The sequence below is a fragment of the Radiomyces spectabilis genome, assembly GCF_025331425.1.
Source record: "Radiomyces spectabilis strain NRRL 2753 chromosome Unknown BYT42scaffold_7, whole genome shotgun sequence".
In the NCBI taxonomy this organism is placed as follows: domain Eukaryota; kingdom Fungi; phylum Mucoromycota; class Mucoromycetes; order Mucorales; family Radiomycetaceae; genus Radiomyces; species Radiomyces spectabilis.
The window spans coordinates 1,039,879-1,062,622 of NW_026251932.1; the positions used below are offsets into that span (position 1 = coordinate 1,039,879).

At 43.0% G+C, this 22,744-nt stretch overlaps 6 protein-coding genes across 6 annotated transcripts; 4 read left to right on the forward strand and 2 right to left on the reverse strand.

Moving 5' to 3' along the window:
• Positions 1 to 1,173: 1,173 nt before the first annotated feature.
• BYT42DRAFT_571521 (uncharacterized protein) lies at positions 1,174 to 1,782 on the reverse strand. Its single transcript, XM_051568508.1, has 3 exons — positions 1,575 to 1,782; positions 1,482 to 1,511; positions 1,174 to 1,427 (listed from the first exon to the last, which is right to left on the reverse strand). Exons 1-3 carry the CDS (start codon positions 1,657 to 1,659, stop codon positions 1,315 to 1,317), a joined length of 228 nt encoding a protein of 75 aa, XP_051423080.1. The 5' UTR covers positions 1,660 to 1,782; the 3' UTR covers positions 1,174 to 1,314.
• Positions 1,783 to 2,358: 576 nt separating this feature from the next.
• BYT42DRAFT_356624 (uncharacterized protein) lies at positions 2,359 to 4,845 on the forward strand. Its single transcript, XM_051563200.1, has 3 exons — positions 2,359 to 2,646; positions 2,752 to 3,120; positions 3,307 to 4,845. The coding sequence occupies exons 1-3, from the start codon at positions 2,538 to 2,540 to the stop codon at positions 4,482 to 4,484; spliced, it is 1,656 nt and encodes a 551-aa protein (XP_051423081.1). The 5' UTR covers positions 2,359 to 2,537; the 3' UTR covers positions 4,485 to 4,845.
• Positions 4,846 to 6,431: 1,586 nt separating this feature from the next.
• On the forward strand, positions 6,432 to 6,764 carry BYT42DRAFT_475993 (uncharacterized protein; the record flags this gene model as incomplete). Its single annotated transcript, XM_051563622.1, has 2 exons — positions 6,432 to 6,581; positions 6,648 to 6,764. Coding segments are annotated over 2 exons (267 nt in total), but the record flags the coding sequence as incomplete, so codon positions are not given.
• Positions 6,765 to 6,809: 45 nt separating this feature from the next.
• Positions 6,810 to 7,181, forward strand: BYT42DRAFT_479246 (uncharacterized protein; the record flags this gene model as incomplete). Its single annotated transcript, XM_051563663.1, has 1 exon — positions 6,810 to 7,181. A coding segment is annotated over one exon (372 nt), but the record flags the coding sequence as incomplete, so codon positions are not given.
• Positions 7,182 to 9,240: 2,059 nt separating this feature from the next.
• Positions 9,241 to 9,750, forward strand: BYT42DRAFT_497480 (uncharacterized protein; the record flags this gene model as incomplete). Its single annotated transcript, XM_051564498.1, has 2 exons — positions 9,241 to 9,379; positions 9,458 to 9,750. The coding sequence occupies 2 exons, from the start codon at positions 9,241 to 9,243 to the stop codon at positions 9,748 to 9,750; spliced, it is 432 nt and encodes a 143-aa protein (XP_051423084.1).
• Positions 9,751 to 19,738: 9,988 nt separating this feature from the next.
• On the reverse strand, positions 19,739 to 20,347 carry BYT42DRAFT_356801 (uncharacterized protein). The gene has a single exon (XM_051563201.1). It carries the CDS (start codon positions 20,233 to 20,235, stop codon positions 19,906 to 19,908), a length of 330 nt encoding a protein of 109 aa, XP_051423085.1. The 5' UTR covers positions 20,236 to 20,347; the 3' UTR covers positions 19,739 to 19,905.
• Between the last annotated feature and the right edge of the window lie 2,397 nt (positions 20,348 to 22,744).

The following is a 22,744-nucleotide window of genomic DNA, read 5'->3' on the forward strand; positions in this document are numbered from 1 at the left end:
AGGGAAAAATTTGGTCTATCCTGATAGGGGTAATGGTCCGCGGCTATGGCTCACTTCCATGAACCTATCCGTAGCATTGGTTGAAGTCAAATTTTACGGAAAAAGGGGGGGGGGATTACAGTTATGGTCATTGATGTTGTATTCATCCGACACAGATATCACCATACAACCCCTCCTTTGACATGGAATATTCATCTTTCCATAAGTCTGGGTTCTTTCTATTTGCCATCATCTCCTCAGACCAAGACATCGTTCTTTCTATCGGAAACTCACCTTCAGAGCAGCGATTATTCTGGAATGAATAGATACTCATCAGTGTTCATTATGTAATAAATCATCCTATCATCAGTCTCGTTGACATCTTGGGCTTATATATTTTATCTTCACGAGTATACCAATTGACGAGTTACAAAACTTCAAAGCTTGTCCAGTTTGCTATTCTCCTATTGAAACGTTCAAAAGAGTCCGGATTCCGAGGCCCTTTCAATGACATATCATGTTCGGTGCCATGACCTCTTGGGGATCGATATCTTGGGGCGATATCCACTTTCCATATAAAAGCACAAACTACGTCTGTATAGAAATCGACCAGCCAGGTTCACAAGAAGGTGGAATCTTCCACGTAAATCGAATCATGTTGGATGAAAGAACTTTAGTGTGATCGTTTGCGCGTTCGCGTTTTTGCGCTTTAGAACTAGGAAATACGTTATTGCACTTTCGTTTTTTGATTTAGATGTACTTTGTGAAACTCTGGATCGTCCGTAGAACCTGCTCTCACAAATATTATTTTCACTTTTAATCAGAGGATCGATTGGCAAGACGAATGAAAACGGCAGACATGGTTAGTGGCACCCTAGCCGCGGTTTGATTCAGAATGTCATATGTTTTCTCATTTCATGCTTTAGAGTGTTGCAACCATGATGGTAGGGGCTATTAAGAGCCCCCGGCGATACCATGGGCAGGCAGTCAGCATGTGCTCCGTCTTCGTTTCGCCAACTGGGCCATGAGCAATTTCGGTCCATGAATTAAATAGTTCCTTGGAAAATCGGTGATACAGTGAATAGATCACTTTATTGGACATTGGGTGAAAAACACATGCAGCCCATTTTGACTGAAACAAGCTCAAATTCGTCGTCTCCGATGCAGACTATAGAAGATCCATTTGTGAAACTTGGATCATCCAACTATTTTTATTGCAAGTAATTTCAAATAGCGCCTACAATCTCAGCCATGTCGTTGACTCTAAAAATAAAGTAAAAAAAATGAAAAACGTAGAGCTAATGAATCATCTCCCAACCGACGACAGACAATAGATCAAAGATAAAAGTTATCGGTAAGGGCAATAGCATCCGCTCGTGCTGCCTCGGCAAGTTGCTGAAGTGGAGGAACTAGTTCTTTACGCGCCAATTTACCGGCTTGTTCAGACACTGTTTGATATTAAGGATCGGGAATTGTAGCTTTTTTTTTTTAGGGAAACTTACCGCTTTCGACATTCAATGGTTGATTATTGGCTACAGCATGGCAACTTAGTCTATCTTGTGTTCAAATTTACAGGGCTTTTTTGCATACATTACCATTGGGAGGCGGAGCGGCAAAGACGGTAAAATAGCATTGAACAAGAGCCATTATCAGGCACAGGCGAACCAAAGAGCGATGCATCGTATTGCAATAGAGAATCCAATGAGAATGTACAATGGAAAAGCAAAAGGGCGACGACAGTTCCGATACTATTTTTTTTTCAGATCTGTTATTTATTGGGCCGTGTTTATTGATTAAAGGAAAGGGGGTGGGGTCTCTTTCTGCTTTATAATGACACTCCTTGTCTTGTTAATAGTCAAGGGGTACAAAATTATATGACCTTTGATTACAATGACGGTTCAAGGAGCAAATGGTTGCACAGCGGTTTTTTTTTTCTTACTATATATGCATAGGTGGCTCATATTGCCAAATGGAACACATTCCCTGATAGGATGATTGTTGAGGGTCGAATAGAAGTGTCATGATCGTTGGGAGGAGTGTGGCTTGTTCTTTGCTCTGACACATGCGCCAGTTTTTTGCAACCCTCCCCAGGCGGGGTTTGAATGGAATGGCTCATTTTGGAAAAGCTCTTACGTTTTTGAGTTCTCAGCCCTTGTTTTCTTCCTTTCGCCTGGGATTTCTGTTTCTTTTCTCTAATCATACTTCATTTCAGAGGGACGTCATGCTCTACGGTTAAACAGCTTCCAGGAAAAGAAAAAGACAAAAAGCATATATACTCCATTGGTTACTGTTGTCATCTCACTCTTCTTGATACCTTACATTTTTTTTTTATTTCTTTTCCTTACTTTGTATATTTAGACTTTTTTCCTTTTATTTTCGTTGCTCCACGACAACCACTCATATTATTATTTTCACCCCCCAAAAGAAAAGATTCAAAACCTTGTTCCGTAATCCATCCACTCGATTCCGCCATCTTTTTATCTTTATACGCCCGTTCAAGGAACCATACGGAAAAGAACACCCAAAAAGAAACAAAAAGGAAGAACCATCCAAGCGCCATGCAGATCTCATTTCTCGTCTTCATTTGTCTTCTTTACAAGCCAGCCACAAGTCAAACCTTCGATACGCCTCCGGAAAACTGTCTGTCGCTTCAGAATTCCAATGCATGTAAGGGGTTTCATGAATACTACGTGGCTCGACCGAGTGTGCCCGGGGTGGCCAATAGGTACCCTTATCTTGCCAATGTCACCGACATCGCGTCGTTTGATGAAGCCTTACGATCTTATGTATCGTCGCCCGAGTTCCTCATGCCCATGAATTGCTTCAACGACGACAATATGACCATTCCTTACCCAAGATATTCCTTGTCACGACTGTGTGCCGGCCTCATCCAAGATTCCGACTACTCATTGCCATGTAATTACCATTTTCATATGACACCACCTCCACTGTGTCAAAGCACCTGCAATGACTGGTACAACAGTGTGGCCGAGATTTCCGAGAGCGAACAGCTGTGTCCAGATCGAACCGCACGCCAAGACGGGCTCGAGTATTTCGCTTCTTCATGTGCTTCGTGGTCAGGTTTCAATGGAAGTGCGGGATATTGCATATCGGGAAAAACCAATGAACCCGACAACTGTGGTAAGTTTTTTGTCTCATGTACATGAGTCAGTGGATGAGAAACCCGGAAGGAATCAAGGAATGTGCGGAAACTATGGCAAATATTTGCGAGGGGAAGATCAGGCACAGCAAGAGAGAAATTTGGCATGGGTTTCCCCGGGACAGGTTTTTTCTTTTTGGATCCAGTCACTTACGAGAGTTGTATAGGATTTCAGAACGACACGACTGGTGCGTGTTTGTACTGTCAGGAAAATGGGGATGATGTATGCTGCAAACAGGTAGCTTGTTCAAGTAACCTTTCCACGGGAGCCATTGTGGGCATTGTCATTGGTTGTCTGGTGGCGGGAGCATTAATAGCAGGCGCATTTTTCTGGTTCTGCTGTCGGCGGAAACGGGTGCGACAGAATCGATTCAGTTTTCGAACGTATATACCACCTTTCAATCAGCCCGCCAGTCATGGTTTTAATACAAACATCAGTGGGTTTTCCGACTCAGTGGCGAGTCGTCAAGCACTGGTGACCCATGGCAATGCCGCCAACGACAATGGAACGCACGAAGAACAGTCCAACTTCATGGATGTCGGTGCTCATCCTCCCGAAGAATCTTCAGCCGAGCCCGAGAAATCACTGACACAAATCGAAGAATTGTTTGAAGTGGTTCATCCGTATCCACCGCAAATGGGCGATGAACTGGGATTACACGTGGGGGATATTGTGTGTCTAGCGATGCAATTCGACGACGGATGGGCTCTCGGGTTCAATGTCACTACGGGATCGCAAGGCGTGTTCCCATTGGTTTGTGTTGTACCAGCGTCGGAGGAATTGCAGGAACGATTACTCCAACCGGGTGTGGCTGATGATCGTGGCTATTCCAACAAAATATTAATCGAGGACGACAGTCTGCCCTATCAATCCCCGCCACCGTCGTCACCCAATCATGTCGCTTTAACCATGCAACGCATTCGCGAAGACATGCGTCGCTCGTTGAGTGTTCACTCCTCCATGCGCCGCACACCATCACCAGGACCCACCTCATCACCACCGACGCCACTGCCACGGTCAGAAATGACCAATCACAGTACCATTCCCCGACGCACCGCGAGTATCATGCGATCATCTTATGGTTATGCCGAAATCGACAGCCCAACTTCCCCCACCACCAACACACCGTTTTTTGACGTGCCTATTCCTACCGATACAACCACCTCAGCTGCACCTTACTATGATGCACCCAAATCTCCCGCAGCCCCTTACTTTGATGCGACCATGCTCTCCAACACAGCCGAGCCATCCAGTATGTCCCCCGTCTCACGGACACCCGAAGCCTATGAAATGTTTCATCAACATAATCGAGTCTCCAAACATGCCGTCGTCGATGACAGGTGAAATCAATAAAACAAATAAATCTAAAAAGTAACAAAGAAAACGACCGAAGTATTGATCCTGTTACGGGGCTGTGCTACGAATGAGCATCCCCTGTGGATGTTCAACGGCCATGGCAAAAGCGACCTCTTAGCGGTTCAAACAGGTCGCTTAATTAGTGGAGGAAAACTAAAAAGCCCAAAACTCCAGTAAAAGAGAAAAGTGTACGAATTCGTGGATTCATGGCGCCGGATTGCAATGGAATATAGTTCGCATTATGATGCCTAGAGGGTGAAACCACTCAGTTGATCAATCGGCCGGGATACAACGAAAGTTTCTTAATATGGAAGTCCTACCATTTCTGGTATAATTGAGGACAATATGGCAGCCCGGCAGGGCCGCCAAAAAAAAAAAAAAAATAACAGGGAAGTTGATGAAGAGAACGCACAGAGCGTGGTTTTGGTTCGCCAAGCCGTGCTTTATCTTTCCATATATTTAATAAACTAAGCTTGTTCTTTGACTCTTCTACATCTTTCCTAAGCTGCGAATATTTTCGCGTGCTTTTTTGTTAGGTTGCGCCAGTAATCCTGGGTAGAAAAATAATGGCCAACACTCAATGCACTCCAAAATTCACTCCAATAAACTCTGAAATCGAGCAGCGTGAATAACCATCCTTAAGATGCTCCTTTTCACTCCTCATCCAAGCACCTGCTATTTCCAATGTTGCTAGTGTCAATGATGTTCACGAACGTCGACTTGTGGATGTTGGACTTGTATGTAGCACCGATGATCAGGCTGTTGAGTATTACGATCGACTTTTCGTGACAGAAGAAAAACACATCCACCCGAATGCCGGTGTTCACGGTATACTCGATCTTATAATTTTTGTCCTGCAGCCCCTAACATCATCATGCATCTTCTGGTTGTTTTCCCTTCTGAAAAACGCGAAAGTGCTTGCTTTCAATGACTTTCTGGATAATATCGTGGATCCTGCAAGTTTTAGCACAGCCAAAATGCTGTGGTCGTGAAGCCCAGCTTCAAAATCCACTGGTCCTGGTTTCAACTTCTGCAGGTTAATGTCTGTAAAAGCTGTACATCTTTTGACTTCATTTATGACATGATTACGCTCAGCCTTCCAGTGTTTTGGACACCGCTTGCCCAACTTCGAGTGTCTAATCTTGTGTAAGCATTCGCAGTCAATTATATGACTTGATTTGCCCGCGATAAATGGCTGGCCTGAAGGTTCTTCGTCCTCAACGGCTTCATTATTTCACCACCCTTCCGGGTTCTAGATTCTCTGTAATGCTTGCATGTGAACCAGATTACATGGTCGTTGGATCGTTTGACACTAAGTACGATGTTGAACATGCACATATTCGGTAACAGCGTCGCAAACGTGGCAGCTGAATGAAATCTAAGTAGGGGAACGACATCGTTTTCATTCACTTGCACAAGATCGTTGAAACTTTCCACCACGGCACTAATATTTGACGTTGGTCAATGTTGATGGTGGTTAAAAACAAAAGAAAAGATCTCAGTCTACGCGTCAGGCACCCCCGATTTGGAATGAATTGGAGTGAACTTCAGAGTGCAAAATTAATTTCTCCTCATTTATGCATTGTCTTTCTGTTTTTACCTCTACTTTTTATAATGATCTTGACAAAGGATGAAGCCGCCTGCTTTATATATGGTCTGGAAATCTCGGCCGAAAATGCTTCTTTATCACTGAAAAAGTTGGAGGAAGTTGATCTGGAACCGGTGACATTTGTAAATGGAGATCAGGCAACACCTTTTGCCATGTCAACAAAGAAGATTAATATGGAACCTTGGCGATACAATCGTTTTCCTGCCACAGTTTCGAGTCGTGGTAACTCGGACGAAAACAGCATCCATGAATCCCAAAGCAGCGAGTCCTATATTATGTCGATCGCGCCCTCCCAGTCGTCTGTTATTGAGCTTATGAAAATGATCATGCCTCCCCAGCCAATTCCCGGGATTACGGAGCCCATGTTTCTTTGCGAAGATAACATTTACGACCTGGTTTCTTCCTACATCCCAGAATCGACAATTACCAAAGACAAGCTCTGGCACTGGATGAGTAAGAACGGCTCATGGGGTATGGTGCACCGCAGACAGAGCAACAAACGACGAAAATGCGGTCGTGATGTCAACCTCGTTATGGAGAAGTACCGTGATTTTACATGGGACGATATATCAAACATCCACCAATACCGATCCTTCGTGCGTAGTACTGCCTCGCGCGTCTGTACAGTCGGATACGTCCGAAAGTCAAGAACAAGAGAACCAAAGAAAGCGAAAATCAAATCGATTGATCTACAAATCTACAAATTGAAAACGAAGCTTCTCTGCGAACACGTGTTTGCATCTTATAACACGAATGCAAGTGATCCGATTTCTGCACGGGATGCAAATAGCAAGCCGAGCAGCATTCCACAGTTTCAAGATTCCTCCGGCACGATGCAAGACATGATGGAAACCATTACGAAAAGCCCGAAAAAAATTCGATTGGTTGTAATCGATTACGCGGGATTAACTACCGACCCGGATGACCTCAAGTGGTTCATGCAAGCCAACAAACAGATTGAAGAAGTGGTTGTGGACATCGGCCATAAAGTAGAAATATATTCACGCAAAGATCTCAAGAAAGAAAGTATTCTTCAAAAGTTCAATTGCAGAACGTCGTGTGTGAAAAGATCAAAGCAATAAATACAGATATGACGGGATCATTTTTCCTTCGAGTCGCTCTTAATATTTCAGCCTAAAGCTAAATATCGTAATTCAATTCTCCTTTCTTATTTGAAAATGCTTCATTTACAGGCATAGAGAGCGGCAACTCTTTCCCGCAACAAAAGACTTGCCATTTAGTCAGTGTCATGAGAATCTCCCATGGTTTTCCTAGAGCGCAGTGGCTGGTTTCAATCCTGCCCGTTTATCCCCATATGCTGCTCCGTGCTTATTTGCCTTGTCCATCCACCAGCTCTAGTATAAAATCACATAGCCAATAATTTCAGTTCGGTATCGTGTTTTCACTCCAGCAAACTCTTGTCTCGTCTTTCCTGGCCTCCTCCATTATTCTTGTTCTTGATCTTCTGTCCGCTATTCCCTCTGTTATTTTATTTTCTTGTCCTTCCTTTGGTCCATAGCTGTCTTGCCTGTGCTTGTCTCGCCATAGTCTTGGCCTAGTGAGAAGCAATTAATACAGTACATCCCCTCTTATTTCCCACTCTCTAGTCTTGACATATTCGCAGTCATTTGCATTACCTGCTTTTGTATCATTGGTATCGTATTCGAACGGTTACGATTCTACTGTATGTGGTTCATACTGGGACATCCAGTCGACGATATCGACTCGAGTGTTCAAACCTGTCTGTAGTTCCGCCGTAGACGAAGCAGTCGCACCTCATCGTTCACTAGCATTTATGATCCCATATTGTATAATGATGCCCAGGAAAAATCTAAAGCTTCATCACCCATGTTAAAGACGTCTATTACAATGATCCTAGGCGCTTCGTAGACGAACTGAGTAAGGCTTAGTTTTTGTGTTCATTACTGGTTGGTTATACCCTCAGTTGGGCCCAGCCCTTTTCGGGAAAAGGCTGTCCTTTTTTTATTTTACTGTTTGAATTTTAGTTCGCAGTCACTTTTATTGTCCGCTAATTTGGATTTGTTGATTGGATAATAAATGATTTTAAGGGCTGCTGATTGGCTAAACGAAATAGATCACATGATTTACGTTTTGTAAAAACCGGTCACTTGAGTTGCTCATGATCTGCACTTCCTTTTATGCATGAGCGGACCGTGTTATTATATGAGTTGTTTAGTTAAACCACGCTGTATTGTTTATCATCTAGGTCCAATTCCTTTCTTTATTCCATTTCCTCAAGCTCAATCACTTTTTCCAAATGTCGTCTTCAAGCATTTTCTGTACTTCGTGTGGCCTGCCAGGTCATGCTCGATCAACGAATCGCAGCTGTCCCAAGAATACGAGACGTGCTGAGGAAAGCGCTATTGTCTCATTACCCATCTCCTGTGTTTCTTGCGGTCTCCCAGGATACGCTCGATCCACCTCTAGAAACTGTCCCAACAACCCCAGACGCACCGAACAACCCAAGGTTGCTGCAAGGATCGGTAGAAGTCCGTTGCTCTTCGTGCCAGCAACTGAGACACCAGCGCAGCAGCCACCTGGCTTGCCCATTGAATCCAGCGAGGCTGGCTATGAGAGAAGCAAACGAAACTGACGCTGGAGAACACAGCCGTAGATTACCTGCATCTGTTGGTAACGCAGAGTCTGATGAATAATAACTCCCCAGTAGACATACCTTGGGACGCATGAATGTTGTCTGCAATTTCTGCCAAGCACACATGTGGCTCAAAGAGCGTATGTCTGGATCCATCGCTAATCCACAGTTCCAGGTCTGCTGTGCTCAAGGTTCCATTGTGCTCCCGTCTTTGGAGCCTACACCTCCAACAATTGCGCGCCTTCTTCGTAGCAACACCGACGATGGAGGAGATTTCCGTGAGCAGATCCGCGGCTACAACACGAATCTCAGTTTCACTTCCCTGGGTGCTCAAATTGACGAGTCAGTGGCCAACAATCGCAGTGGAGCTTACTGTTATCGCATCCAAGGAGGCATCTATCATCGGATCGGTGACCTGCTTCCACCAACGGATAACCAGACTCCTGCATTTGCACAGCTGTACATATACGACTCTGACACCCAGCTTGCACACCGAAACGCTGTGGCTCCATATTTCCGAAATGCAACCTTGTTCATTCTCCAAGATCGACAATGTCTCAGATGTTCGCAAGGTGTTGGATTTCTATCGATTGGCCCTTTTCGGAAAAGATGAGATTGACAAAAACAAACTCAACGCGATCCTCACTTTTCAGACCATCGGTAAGAAGATATAACAAAAAATGGGGAGGCTGGTACAAGAATTTTCTTAGCAAAATACTGAATTCGCTTTTGTAACAGGCACCAGCATCACTTTTTATTTCATGACGCGATACGCAGAATTCTATGCCATGATTGAGGTTGCCACGATTGAAATCCCTACCACAAAACGCAACATTACTACAATCATATCATACTTGGATGAACTTCTGGCGATCACTTGCCTACACTCAACAGTCAAAAAAAATCATGAAGATCTTAACCAGCCATCGCCCATTCTTCCATTTATATACCTACAGGCAGAACGCAAGACGTTGGAAAGGAAAAGAAAGCCATCTATTGGTGCGATTGCTTCTTCGTCGAAACGATGTTGATTGCTTTGTTTATTCACACATACCGTCACACCCGTTATGCATATTGATATTTCATTGTCAATAAATATTTCAATTTGTTCGCGTCACCAATCGAGCGCTAAATAAGGCGACCCGGGAGGATAAGTTTCCAATACCACGAATCGACGAACTCCTTGATCGGCTACATGGAAGTATCTATTTTTCGACCATTGATTTCATGTCCGGATACTGACAAATACCGATGCACGAGGTAGACCGGTACAAAGCCGCTTTCGTTGCGAATGGTGCTTTTTATGAATTCCTTGTACTGCCTTTTGGTGTGTTACCAATGGCACTGCAACTTTTCAAGGATTCATGAAAGGAGTTTCACAAAACGTACCACAAGTAATGGTCTACTTGGACAATCTCATCCTCTACGGTACTCCACTGGATTACACAAGGAAGATATTGAATGAGTGCCGGACAGATCGATGGGATATGACCTGAAAATATCGCCAAGTAAAGTGTCAATTTTTTGAATTGATACCTTTTCAGCCGAGTTGGAACACGTCGGGATCCAACGAAGGTAAGGCGATCCGCACTGGGCCAACACCAACGATTGTCGAAAAATATAACGATTCCTAGGTTTCTGTGCGATTTACCATCGGTTCATCCACGATCTATCGAATACAGCCAATCCGCTATACCAGCTTCTACGGAAAGACACCAAGTTCGGATGGTGCCCAAAAGCGAACAAAGCCTTCAGCAGATTTAAGGAAGTGTTGGTGAGTCTTCCGACTCTCGCATATCTAGACCCACACCAGCTATGCGAACTACACATGGATGTAAGCCTTAACGGCATTGGCGCGGTACTGAACCATAACTTCAGACGGGTAGCCTTCGCCAGTAGGACAATCACAACGGCTGCGAAAAACTGTAGCACAACATACAAGAACGCTTGATCATTACGTTACTTCTAACCTTTTGTATATGGCGCATCCTTCACCATTTATACCGACCAAGCCGCACTGAAGAGTACCCTAGCGACTAAGATGCACCAAGGAGGAATCGCATAATGGATTCTGAACCAGTTTACTATCACCGAAAAGAATCTGCAAATACCGATACTGGCGCCCTTAGCCGCCAAAAGCAAAAACACGCAGGAAGTTGCCGATTTGACGTTGGACAGTGTCGAAGCATTGCAGAAAGAAGACAGCCAAATCGCAACTCCATCGGGAACGAGAAGTCAATAAACCGTACGTGGGGCAAAACTGGATTCTCTGCAAAGAAGAAGATAGCGAAGAACTAACGGTACTAGTACTCCCAAGAAACATGATCCGAACAGTGTTACAAGCAGCACCAGACGATTCAACGGCTGAGCACTTTAGCGTCCGCAAAAAGAGCTCGACAAATTTCTTGGTGGGAGACGATACTGGCAGATGTCACGGAATGGGTAAGACGTGGGAAAAATGTCAAAGACACAAATAGATACGGTCGCAAGGAAACTACCGATGCAGTCATATTACCTCAATTTGTGGGTGAACTTGGGGCCGCCGACATTGCGGTTCTGCGCGCAAGTAAGATAACCAACCAATATCATGGATACTTACGAAAGAGCCATCGCCGCAACCTTGCCAGTCTCGACAGCCACCATGTTGCTCAAGTCCTTTTATTCAAAGTAGTTTGAAATAAAGCGCGCCATCGGATAATGGTAGCAATTTCGTATTTGATGCTATGACTAAGGTACGCAAGCGATTGGGCATATCTCGTTCTTTGACATATCATTGGAGCATCCACAAACAGATGGCGTGGTTGAGAGGTTCAAGCGAACGGTGGAAACAAGTTTAGCCGCACACGCTGATAAAGAACCCGCCCGGTAGGATACATTCATCTTTTCGCCGCGTTCGCCTATAACACGGCTCCTCAGTCATCGACCCAGTTCTCACCATTTGCTCCCAGGACAGGCAACGTAAACTCTACAACAAGGACGCACATGTACGACCCAGGAGAACTCGCAGCGCGACGAACCTGGAAAAATTAACATTACCAAGGAACGTTGGTCGTGTCCATGGATTTATTGAAGAGAAGAATATCGAACAAGGAACTTCCTACTGAATTACAAGGACACCCGGGGAATCCCCTGCCTCGGGCTACTGCAACGCCATACATTTGAAGCCCTGGCAAACGAACGCTTCGTTCAAAGATGGGAGCGACGTGAAAATTCTCCTAAGCCACAGATGAGCATTCTACTGGCATTATGTCATTAGGTGTAGCCAGCGCGTTTGATATAAGATAGTGGAATACTTCTCAAATAAAGAAGTAGGCGTTTTTTACCCTTTTCTTTTTTTCGTATTCTTCTCGCTTGAAACTTCACGACTTTGCAGTCCGACTAACGTCCAAATAGCAGTCCCACCATCGTTCACCATCGTTCCACCTCCGTCCACCTTCGTTCAAATAGCAGTCCCACCATCGTTCACCATCGTTCCACCTTCGTCCACCTTCGTTCAAATAGCAGTCCCACCATCGTTCACCATCGTTCACCTTCGTCCAAATAGCAGTCCCACCATCGTTCACCATCGTCCAAAAAGCAGCTAATGACCTTCTATACTTAACAACTTTATTTAGACAGAGACATCAAATCGTTTTCGTCGCCCGTGATATCAGCCGTTGCGAGGCGTGTACATGCACATACGGCTTGATAAGTATGAATTTGTATCTACAGTATAACCAACCAAGAAGCACACTCAAACATAGGTACACACCGGTTATAGTCATTTATTCTTGATATTAATCACACGCCATGGTTCCAGAGTCCGAGCTGTGGACAACGTTCACAAAGCAAGTTAAATATTCTCGTTTCACTGTCAGTTCAACGAATGACATTAAAGAACTTACATATTGTAGTATATCCACTACTTGTCGTATTATCAATCCTAGACTGGTGTTCCCAAACAGGAAAGATCGGGATCTAGACGTGTTTCCATTCTGAGTGAGCTTCTCCATTAGAACACCGATTGAGCCTCTTCATCCATAACTTGGATCTATCGCCGAGATCAATTCATACGGGTAAAGCTGTCACATCACAGCATGTGGATCCTTCTTAATACACCTTATAACCGAGGACTGCTCACTGATAATTATTAATTCCGACTCAAGACTAAAGTATAAATAGGCAGATCACATTAATCGAAATAAAGACCATCCAACAGTCTCAAAGGATTCTCATTGTCTCTTTTGTTCTAAATTCTCTCATATATCACACATATTATTTGAAGCACATGGTACATGAATGCATAATTTGCACAAATTCTGATTGTGTGCTGAATGGGTAATCTTTTTATCATTTCGCAGAATCAGTAAGGATGGATTTTATGTGAGTAGGGTACTGTATGTTAATAATGAAAGCCACATATACTTATTCGTCGTCCCGCATACCGTAAATCTAGAGGAGATCATATAGTTCCGCGCCCATTGATGTTCCGTCTTTTCGGTCGTCATGCTGATCATCCTTTAGTCGCGTTAATATCCTCCACACCTTGTCATTTAAAGGCCTTGGATAAATATTCAATTGAAGACTCGCGTTTTACTTAAGTCTTCCAAGTATCCAATATCTGAAGGGAGCCGATCATCAAAGGGAAAGTAATCAATATGACAACAGACAATCCAAGAGAACGGGCACAATGGTAAACTTATTGGCCTTGATGATTTATCCTCTAGAATCTATCTCAACCTTATTAAAATGTTTGGGAGTTATGCGCGCTTATTTTCAGTCACAAGGCAGCCACATTGGGTTTTTTGCTACATTTGTCGGCTTTGATTGGGTAATTTTTGAAAAAAAATATATATGATTGGTTGAAACGAAACCAGACAGCTGTTGATCGGCCCGACCTTTGCGCTCGAATTTATAACATGAAGCGTAAAGCTCTGATGGAAGATCTAAAGAAGAACCATGTTTGGGAAGAGTCGTTACCCATGTACACACCGCGGAGTTTTAGAAGCGAGGCTTACTGCATCTTCATTTGCTTTTGGTGTTACTCCGGAGGATAAGCCGAGAACACTTGATGACTATGATCGTATCGTGTGTGCCGAACTTCCGGACAGAGAGAGATTTCCTGTACGACACCGTCAGCAGATGTATGATGCACGGTCCTTGTGGAACAACGCATCCGAGGTCTCCCTGCATGGAAAACGGCTCATGTAAAAAGCGTTACCCGCGCTCCTTCAATGAAGCTACTATCGAAGATCACAGTGGTTACCCGTTATACCGTCGTCGCAACAATGGTGATTTTGTGGTCAAGAACCATGTCCAGTTGGACATAGATGGGCTGTTCCCCACAATCGATACCTCTGTGCAAGATATAAGGCTCACATTAACGTTGAAATCTGTACTTCTCTGGAAAGCGTCAAATACCTGTACAAGTATGTTTACAAAGGCCACGATCGTGCTGCAGCAGCAATGTATCATGCCGACAATGACAGAAAATGTCAGGCTCCTGACCCGTTTGCGCTTTGGATGCAGTTCCGCCAGCATTTGGCAGAAGACTATTTCCATTTTTGGAGCAATCAAAATCAAGACGATGATCATCAAAATTGAGCCGCCCCAAATCGTGTACGGTCGCGCTTTGCTGGACATTGAAGAGCATCTGAACCGCCAATCGAGTTCACTGCTAAGTTACGATCGCTTTGTTCTTCCTGATCGCCAAGAAATTGGCAGAAGCTCACTTCGCCGTCAGCCCAGACTGGTAAGAGAACAATTCGATCTCATCGCAGACGCTGCCAATGTTCCCCAACACACGAGTACCTAAACCGTGACAACATGCCGTATACCACGCAATTCTCCAGAGTGTCACGCATGGAAGCAACGAATCCGCCCGATTGTTCTTTGTTGATGGTCCTGGTGGCGTCTTTACCCTTATGTTGTTGTTTTTATTATTCCTTTATATTTTACTGTATGTATTTTGTCTTATGCTCCTTTGCTTTCATCCTTTGCTATGATTTTTCAAGTTATTCTTCACCTTTATGTTTTACTGTATGCTTTTTGTCCTTATGTTCCTTTTGATTTTATCCTTATGCTATGTTTCCCCAAGTACGATTTTTTCTGTTATCTATTTTTGTCTCTCCATTTAATATTATACGATGTCTGACTATTTCTGTTCCTAACTTTGTGTACATATTGTTGTTCCTCTGTCGTGGATGAAGGAAATGATCGCTATGTGGCGGTAGGTCGGGGGGGGGCAAGACCCCCGGGAAAAAAGAAAAAGAGACTGTACTACTCTGTTGTCCATTGAATACGCAAAGATTTATGCGCACATCAACTAAATCTTACCGAAAAATCAACCGCTTATTGACAAAAGATTAGAGTACCATCAAGCGAGACCTTTGGATACACAAATTCGAGTGCGGAGTTCTGAATATTGCAAATGGAGCATCCCATTCCAAACGCATCTTTAATCAGCTACTATTCCCACTAGCCTCAGATTAACAACAAACTACAGACCGAAAGAGCATAACTTTGTGATCTTTAAGATCAACAGGCGCTACTTGTCTACATAATCAAAATCTTTGGGAAATTAGCGATTTGTAAATCACATGATCTACACTAAGTTATCAGGGCCTGTTAAACCTCTTTTTTTTATCTTTCAACCATGCCTCGCTGCCTACTTCCACAATAATAGGCGAAACAATCAGCAGCAAGATGCCGTTTGCGCCATTTATGGTCAAACAGAGCATCGTCGTCTTTCGAATAAAAATGTGAGTAGAGCTCTTTTTGAAGAAAAGTGGTTGATGATACGACCGGCGTTCTTCTGTAGCATCATTCAATTTGTTTTTTTTTGTCAGTTATACGTATATGTCCTTTCATTCTCTTTCAATTTTCAATGAATCGAATAATACATAAGCAGACGTGCTTCGATCTATGAATTCATGCATCAGTGGGGTGACTATTGTTTCATCCATGGAGAATCATATATTTTTGTCTTCAATCTTATCTTTTTTCTTTTGCTTTTCTCTCTCTCTTTCTGTTTGCTTGATAAACCCTCACTATCATTGTATCAAGATCCCATCCGCATCCATTATCCAGACCATTCTTATCCCGTGTATCTAACTTGGTTGAATCGACTACAATTCTCAAAAAGGTAAGCGTCGAGTGGTCCACCATCGATTTTGCTCCGGCAAAACAGACTCACCTCTCCTTTGCTTCCATCCTTCTTCCAGCTTCCCGTTTCCGTTTCTTTTCGCCTGACAAGTTCTGGATGCTACAAGTTGACTTTCTCTCGCCATCCATCCATCCATCCATCCATCTGGCGAAATCGGATGACGTCAAAGGCCATCGTCGGTGGTGTGCTCTTTTTAATCAGCAACGCTTACGTGTCCTCTTCATGTTCCTCCTTTGGATTGCTTCTCATCATATGGTATGCGAGATGTCTTCCCGATTATTGTATTTTTAGCTTATAGTTTGTATTTTGTATTTTATATTTCATGTACATATTCTTTTCGCAGTCTTTTCCTCTTTTTTTCCCACAGGGTGTTTTATGAGGTTTTTACTGACGCGACCATTGTTTTTTTTTTTATCATCATGTACTTTATTTGTTTTTCTTTCTTTCATTCGGGGGACTCTCGATATCTGGAATCCAACTCGAAATTACCGTCACTTCTGGCCACGTCAATATTTTTTGCCTCCTCAAGCTGACACCACCGATCCATCGCTTAAGTGTCCCTGGAAGCAATTTTATTTTCCGCATCGAAGAAGAAGCTTACCTGGCGGTCAGTATTCATCGTTTTTTTTTTCCGGTACACCATTTGGTTCAAAGGCAAGTCCAATTTCTTTTCCTTTGCTATGATGTAATAAACGTATACTAATTCAAAATTTTTTCAATGTCATATAATCCAAGTCATGTCAAGCGATCAATGGCTACCGAAAACTTCAAATAACAAAGCTAAAATATCTTGACGAAAATTTGAATCAATCAAAGAGCTTACTAACTCATTTTTTTAAATACCCAACATACCCACACATCTTTCTAGATCTATCATAGCCTGGGCGGGATGGAACTGAGGGGGGGAATCAGTGCTGCCCTGCGCGTGTTCAGAAACAAATCACGTTGCAACGTATGCCATAAGGTTGTCATTAATATACCGAAGTTCCGTCAAGAGTTCTCGCCCAGGTTATGCCGTGTATGCGTTAGGCTTTTTGTCTGACGAAAGTCGCTCAATGTAAGAGGGCGACCTCCGGTGGCAGGCGGCATCCATTGCACAGCGGGTGTACGGCTTGTTAAGTGTAGAGACTAATGTGTAAACGAGGCAGAAAATATATAGTCGTCGTCCCTCGATAAATTTCAGGCCAAAGGGGGGAGGGGTCAGGTGCCGTGAATTTATCAAGGTGTTGCAATTAACGAAATGCGGCATAAATATGTTCCGGATAAGCCAGAGTGTGATTGACGCATTTATGCACTGAGCCTTCTCATTGTGCTCACAATACCAATTAAAAACTTTTCAAAGAAGAAGCAAGGAATGACCAATGTAAAATATCAGCTTTACACTGAGTTGCTTTGCTTGAAATACCAAAAGATTGCACACTCAAAGCGAAGTAAAATTAGGAGCTTTTATAGAAATCATCAACTAGCTACAGTAGCTTGCCTTCTCTCATATTTTTCCCCTCTCCAGAATCCCAACCCCATACTTTACTATAATTCTCAAATGCGGTTGGCTGATATTGTTCTTCGTAAAGGATTCACGACCAAAAATTACCGTGAAGTCGAAATTAATAAGAATCGTGGGAGTTACCTGCTATTTTTCAGTGGCGGCCCCCAGAGCCGTGAACATATCGAAGGGTTGAAACTATCGAGGGACGACTGTAAAAGATTCATTCAAAATGAAACACTGATGGGTATTAATATGTCTCTGAATCATCGACTCTTTAAAGATGAGCTTCCGATACTGTAGAAAGAATCATGCCTCAATCTGGGGAGGAGATACTAACCGATATGATAGAAAGGATATATGGATTTCTGGAAGGATGCATTCCACGCTAGAAGAGAAGCCGGATTAGTGATGTTCTTGTCTAATACAGTATGCAATTGATCATGCTATGTTAGAATATAAGAGTCGCTACTTTTATACCAGGCAAGTGGCACATGTTTTGTTCCTAGAAAAGAGTTGCCATCATGATACCGGGCCAGTGGGCAAGTGTTTTGTTCTTGGAAAAGGCATGCCATCTTGATACCAGGCAAGTGGCATGTGTTTTATTCCTAGAAAAGAGATGCCGTCTTGATACCGCGCAAGTGGCATGTGTTTTATTCCTGCGAAACAGTTGCCACTTTTACACCAGACAAGTGGCAAGTGTTTTATTCCTAGAAAAGACTTGCCATCATGATACCAGGCAAGTGGCAAGTGTTTTGTTCCTAGAAAAGAGTTGCAATCTTGATACCAGGCAAGTGGCAAGTGTTTTATTCCTAGAAAAGAGTTGCCACTTTTACACCAGGCAAGAGGGAAGTGTTTTATTCCTAGAAAAGAGATGCCGTCTTGATACCAGGCAAGTGGCAAGTGTTTTATTCCTAGAAACAGTTGCCACTTTTACACCAGACAAGTGGCAAGTGTTTTATTCCTAGAAAAGAGTTGCCATCATGATACCAGGCAAGTGGCAAGTGTTTTATTCCTAGAAAAGAGTTGCCATCTTGATACCAGGCAAGTGGCATGTGTTTTATTCCTAGAAAAGGGATGCCGTCTTGATACCAGACAAGTGGCAAGTGTTTTATTCCTGCGAAAGAGTTGCCATCCTGATACCAGAAAGTGGCAAGTGTTTTGTTCCTAGAAAAGAGTTGCAATCTTGATACCAGGCAAGTGGCAAGTGTTTTATTCCTAGAAAAGAGTTGCCATCTTGATACCAGACAAGTGGCAAGTGTTTTATTCCTGCGAAAGAGTTGCCACTTTTTACACCAGGCAAGTGGCAAGTGTTTTATTCCTAGAAAAGGGATACCGTCTTGATACCAGGCAAGTGGCAAGTGTTTTGTTCCTAGAAAAGAGTTGCCATCATGATACCGGGCAAGTGGCAAGTGTTTTATTCCTAGAAAAGAGTTGCCATCATGATACCAGGCAAGTGGCAAGTGTTTTATTCCTAGAAAAGAGTTGCCATCATGATACCAGGCAAGTGGCATGTGTTTTTATTCCTAGAAAAGGGATGCCGTCTTGATACCAGAAAGTGGCAAGTGTTTTGTTCCTAGAAAAGAGTTGCCATCTTGATACCGGGCAAGTGGCAAGTGTTTTATTCCTAGAAAAGAGTTGCCATCATGATACCAGGCAAGTGGCAAGTGTTTTGTTCCTAGAAAAGAGTTGCCATCTTGATACCAGACAAGTGGCAAGTGTTTTATTCCTGCGAAAGAGTTGCCATCTTGATACCAGAAAGTGGCAAGTGTTTTATTCCTAGAAAAGAGATGCCGTCTTGATACCGGGCAAGTGGCAAGTGTTTTGTTCCTAGAAAAGAGATGCCGTCTTGATACCGCGCAAGTGGCATGTGTTTTATTCCTAGAAAAGAGTTGCCATCTTGATACCAGACAAGTGGCAAGTGTTTTATTCCTGCGAAAGAGTTGCCATCTTGATACCAGAAAGTGGCAAGTGTTTTATTCTAGAAAAGAGTTGCCATCTTGATACCAGGCAAGTGGCAAGTGTTTTGTTCCTAGAAAAGAGTTGCCATCATGATACCGCGCAAGTGGCAAGTGTTTTATTCCTAGAAAAGAGTTGCCATCTTGATACCAGACAAGTGGCAAGTGTTTTATTCCTGCGAAAGAGTTGCCACTTTTTACACCAGGCAAGTGGCAAGTGTTTTATTCCTAGAAAAGAGTTGCCATCATGATACCGGGCAAGTGGCATGTGTTTTATTCCTAGAAAAGGGATGCCGTCTTGATACCAGACAAGTGGCAAGTGTTTTATTCCTGCGAAAGAGTTGCCATCTTGATACCAGAAAGTGGCAAGTGTTTTATTCCTGCGAAAGAGTTGCCATCTTGATACCGGGCAAGTGGCAAGTGTTTTATTCCTAGAAAAGAGTTGTCATCATGATACCAGGCAAGTGGCAAGTGTTTTATTCCTAGAAAAGAGATGCCGTCTTGATACCGCGCAAGTGGCATGTGTTTTATTCCTAGAAAAGAGTTGCCATCTTGATACCAGGCAAGTGGCAAGTGTTTTGTTCCTAGAAAAGAGTTGCCATCATGATACCGCGCAAGTGGCAAGTGTTTTATTCCTAGAAAAGAGTTGCCATCTTGATACCAGACAAGTGGCAAGTGTTTTATTCCTGCGAAAGAGTTGCCACTTTTTACACCAGGCAAGTGGCAAGTGTTTTATTCCTAGAAAAGAGTTGCCACTTTTACACCAGGCAAGAGGGAAGTGTTTTATTCCTAGAAAAGAGATGCCGTCTTGATACCAGGCAAGTGGCAAGTGTTTTATTCCTAGAAAAGAGTTGCCATCATGATACCAGGCAAGTGGCAAGTGTTTTATTCCTAGAAAAGAGTTGCCATCTTGATACCAGGCAAGTGGCATGTGTTTTATTCCTAGAAAAGGGATGCCGTCTTGATACCAGAAAGTGGCAAGTGTTTTGTTCCTAGAAAAGAGTTGCCATCATAATACCAGGCAAGTGGCAAGTGTTTTATTCCTAGAAAAGAGTTGCCATCATGATACCAGGCAAGTGGAAAGTGTTTTATTCCTAGAAAAGAGTTGCCATCATGATACCAGGCAAGTGGCAAGTGTTTTGTTCCTAGAAAAGAGTTGCCATCATGATACCGGGCAAGTGGCAAGTGTTTTGTTCCTAGAAAAGAGTTGCCGTCTTGATACCGCGCAAGTGGCATGTGTTTTATTCCTAGAAAAGAGTTGCCATCATGATACCAGGCAAGTGGCAAGTGTTTTATTCCTGCGAAAGAGTTGCCATCTTGATACCGCGCAAGTGGCAAGTGTTTTATTCCTGGAAAAGAGTTGCCACTTTTATACCAGATGTCTTGTTCAGTATTATAAAATAAGATATTCCACATACATCCATTTCTCTTTCATCCATTATGTACATGCCCACGGATAAAACCATATCATATACTGTCAATGCTCAAGTAAATTCCAGGACTCCTGGAGAATATGATATGGAACCACTCATCGAAAAATGGGTAGAAAATTACCGCCATCAACAGATTTTCGGGAGCCTCCCGCCTTACAAATTTCCGCGCAATATAATTCATTCCTTTTCGTATAGCCCAATGACACCAAATGCTCGGTCTGTATAGTACAAAGTCCTGGCGCAAAAGATCCCATTACAAAGACACCTAGGACGAGTAAATCGTGCGACAAACGAACCATGTATCCTATGCCATGTACCAGAAGACCTTGTCGTGTTCGGTACAATAAATAATGTATTCCACACACATCAATTCCTCTTTCATCGCATTATGGACATGGCCATGAATAAATCTCATCCTCAGAACGTTCGCAGTTCAAATATACCGAGTTGTACCACACTCAAATCCCAATCAGTGAAGATGAACCTCATGACCATCTTTATTCAGGAACCGACCTTTGACATAAAACAGTCATGCCATAAAATAATCATGCGATCCACATTTACAAATTTACCGTCGCCTTGTCAACCAAAAGTCACAAGGACAACCGCATTCTCTTGCCATTCGTCCACAGTACGTTCAACGGCAATATATACAGGATAAACGATTTATTATAATACGATCAATTCAAGTGACGACCCGTCATAAACTAGATAAGCAGACATAGAATGAAGAATTGATCTGGGCCTTTTTTTTCCCTTCTCTTGTTTCTCAATAAATCCGAGTCTCGAAAGATTTCAGGTTTTCTCTGTTTTTTACACTTCTTTTTATTCACAAACACCACAAACCTAAATCACTTCGTTATCGACTGCCCAAAGAAGCGTATCATTTTGGAAGCGGTTATTACGTCGCAATATCCAATATTTCTAACACTTTCATTTGATCTGCACGAATTGCTTCTGCTCCTTAGGCCGGCAAACATTATACAGCAGTATCCGAAAATTATGACGATATGTGGATATGCAACGTATCACATATGGATTGCCCACCGGCAATATAAACCTCACAATATTCCTTTTAATAGCTATCGAATCATCCGTGAAATTATGATACTCGATTTAAGAATATTTCCATTTAAGAATCACTTTTTGGGTTTCCCAACAGTGTAAGCTGGAAAATATTCCAAAATTTGATATAGGCATCAGTTATCACCGTGGAGCAGAAATATTCTTAAATCGGAAAAAAAATTCATAGCTACATTTGTTATATCATAGAAATAGTACATTGTGCGTCGTGCCTAGCACAATCCTTGTTGGCTTCACTCCGCCTTCCAATGGGGTACTATTTTCCGGAACCGAAAAAAGTGTCTTCGTAATGGCGGTACTTCGGGTCTCCTGGGCCGGTGATTTATAGTAGTATTTTTCGAACGTGTTGCTCGTAAGGCTCCAGTTGCGTGTTCCTTGACAGACCTGATCGAGTGCCCCTGTTGAACGGCTTTGGTACTCGTCGCCGATCTAACTGAGTGTGCTTTGTACGTCTTCGCATCAATGCCCGCTTTGCTCATTTGATTCTTAATCCAGTTCGCTACTGTAATTGGCTTCACCGATCGTGTTTTTGATACGTCTTCTATATATGCCAGTAATAGTGTGTGTTCTTCCGGGAGACCGTTTTTCATGGACGTTGATTTCTCCATGAACTTTTCGACGGTGCTCACCGGGTATATGTATTCTTCTGGGATTTTGCCCAACTTCAGTATCTTTGAGTTGCGTTTCTTTGTTGTCTCGAAATTGCATATAGGCGCCCACTACTGCCTGTTCTTCTTTGATGAGGTACACGTCTCGAAATTGCAATCTTCCTAATTCCGATCATGGCCTTCCTATCCTGCTGATGGCTAGCGACAAAATGGTCTTCTGTTGTAATTTCTCCAAAGGTAGGTCATCCGTACTTGACATTGTTGATCTAATATAATCTGTCAATATGTCCCAATCCCATGTTTCAGTTTGTTGTAT

What these genes read in the sequence shown, in the direction of transcription:
- BYT42DRAFT_356801 (XM_051563201.1), bottom strand. Translation starts at nt 20,235, where the DNA reads ATGCCACTTGCCTGGTATCAAGATGGCAACTCTTTTCTAGGAATAAAA.
- BYT42DRAFT_356624 (XM_051563200.1), top strand. Translation starts at nt 2,538, where the DNA reads ATGCAGATCTCATTTCTCGTCTTCATTTGTCTTCTTTACAAGCCAGCC. An exon ending in GCTTCAGAATTCCAATGCAT is followed by an intron (nt 2,647 to 2,751) that starts GTAAGGGGTTTC and finishes CGTTTGATGAAG; the next exon opens with CCTTACGATCTTATGTATCG. An exon ending in CAATGAACCCGACAACTGTG is followed by an intron (nt 3,121 to 3,306) that starts GTAAGTTTTTTG and finishes AGAGTTGTATAG; the next exon opens with GATTTCAGAACGACACGACT.
- BYT42DRAFT_571521 (XM_051568508.1), bottom strand. Translation starts at nt 1,659, where the DNA reads ATGCATCGCTCTTTGGTTCGCCTGTGCCTGATAATGGCTCTTGTTCAA. An exon ending in TGCCGCTCCGCCTCCCAATG is followed by an intron (nt 1,512 to 1,574) that starts GTAATGTATGCA and finishes GCCATGCTGTAG; the next exon opens with CCAATAATCAACCATTGAAT. An exon ending in ACCATTGAATGTCGAAAGCG is followed by an intron (nt 1,428 to 1,481) that starts GTAAGTTTCCCT and finishes AATATCAAACAG; the next exon opens with TGTCTGAACAAGCCGGTAAA.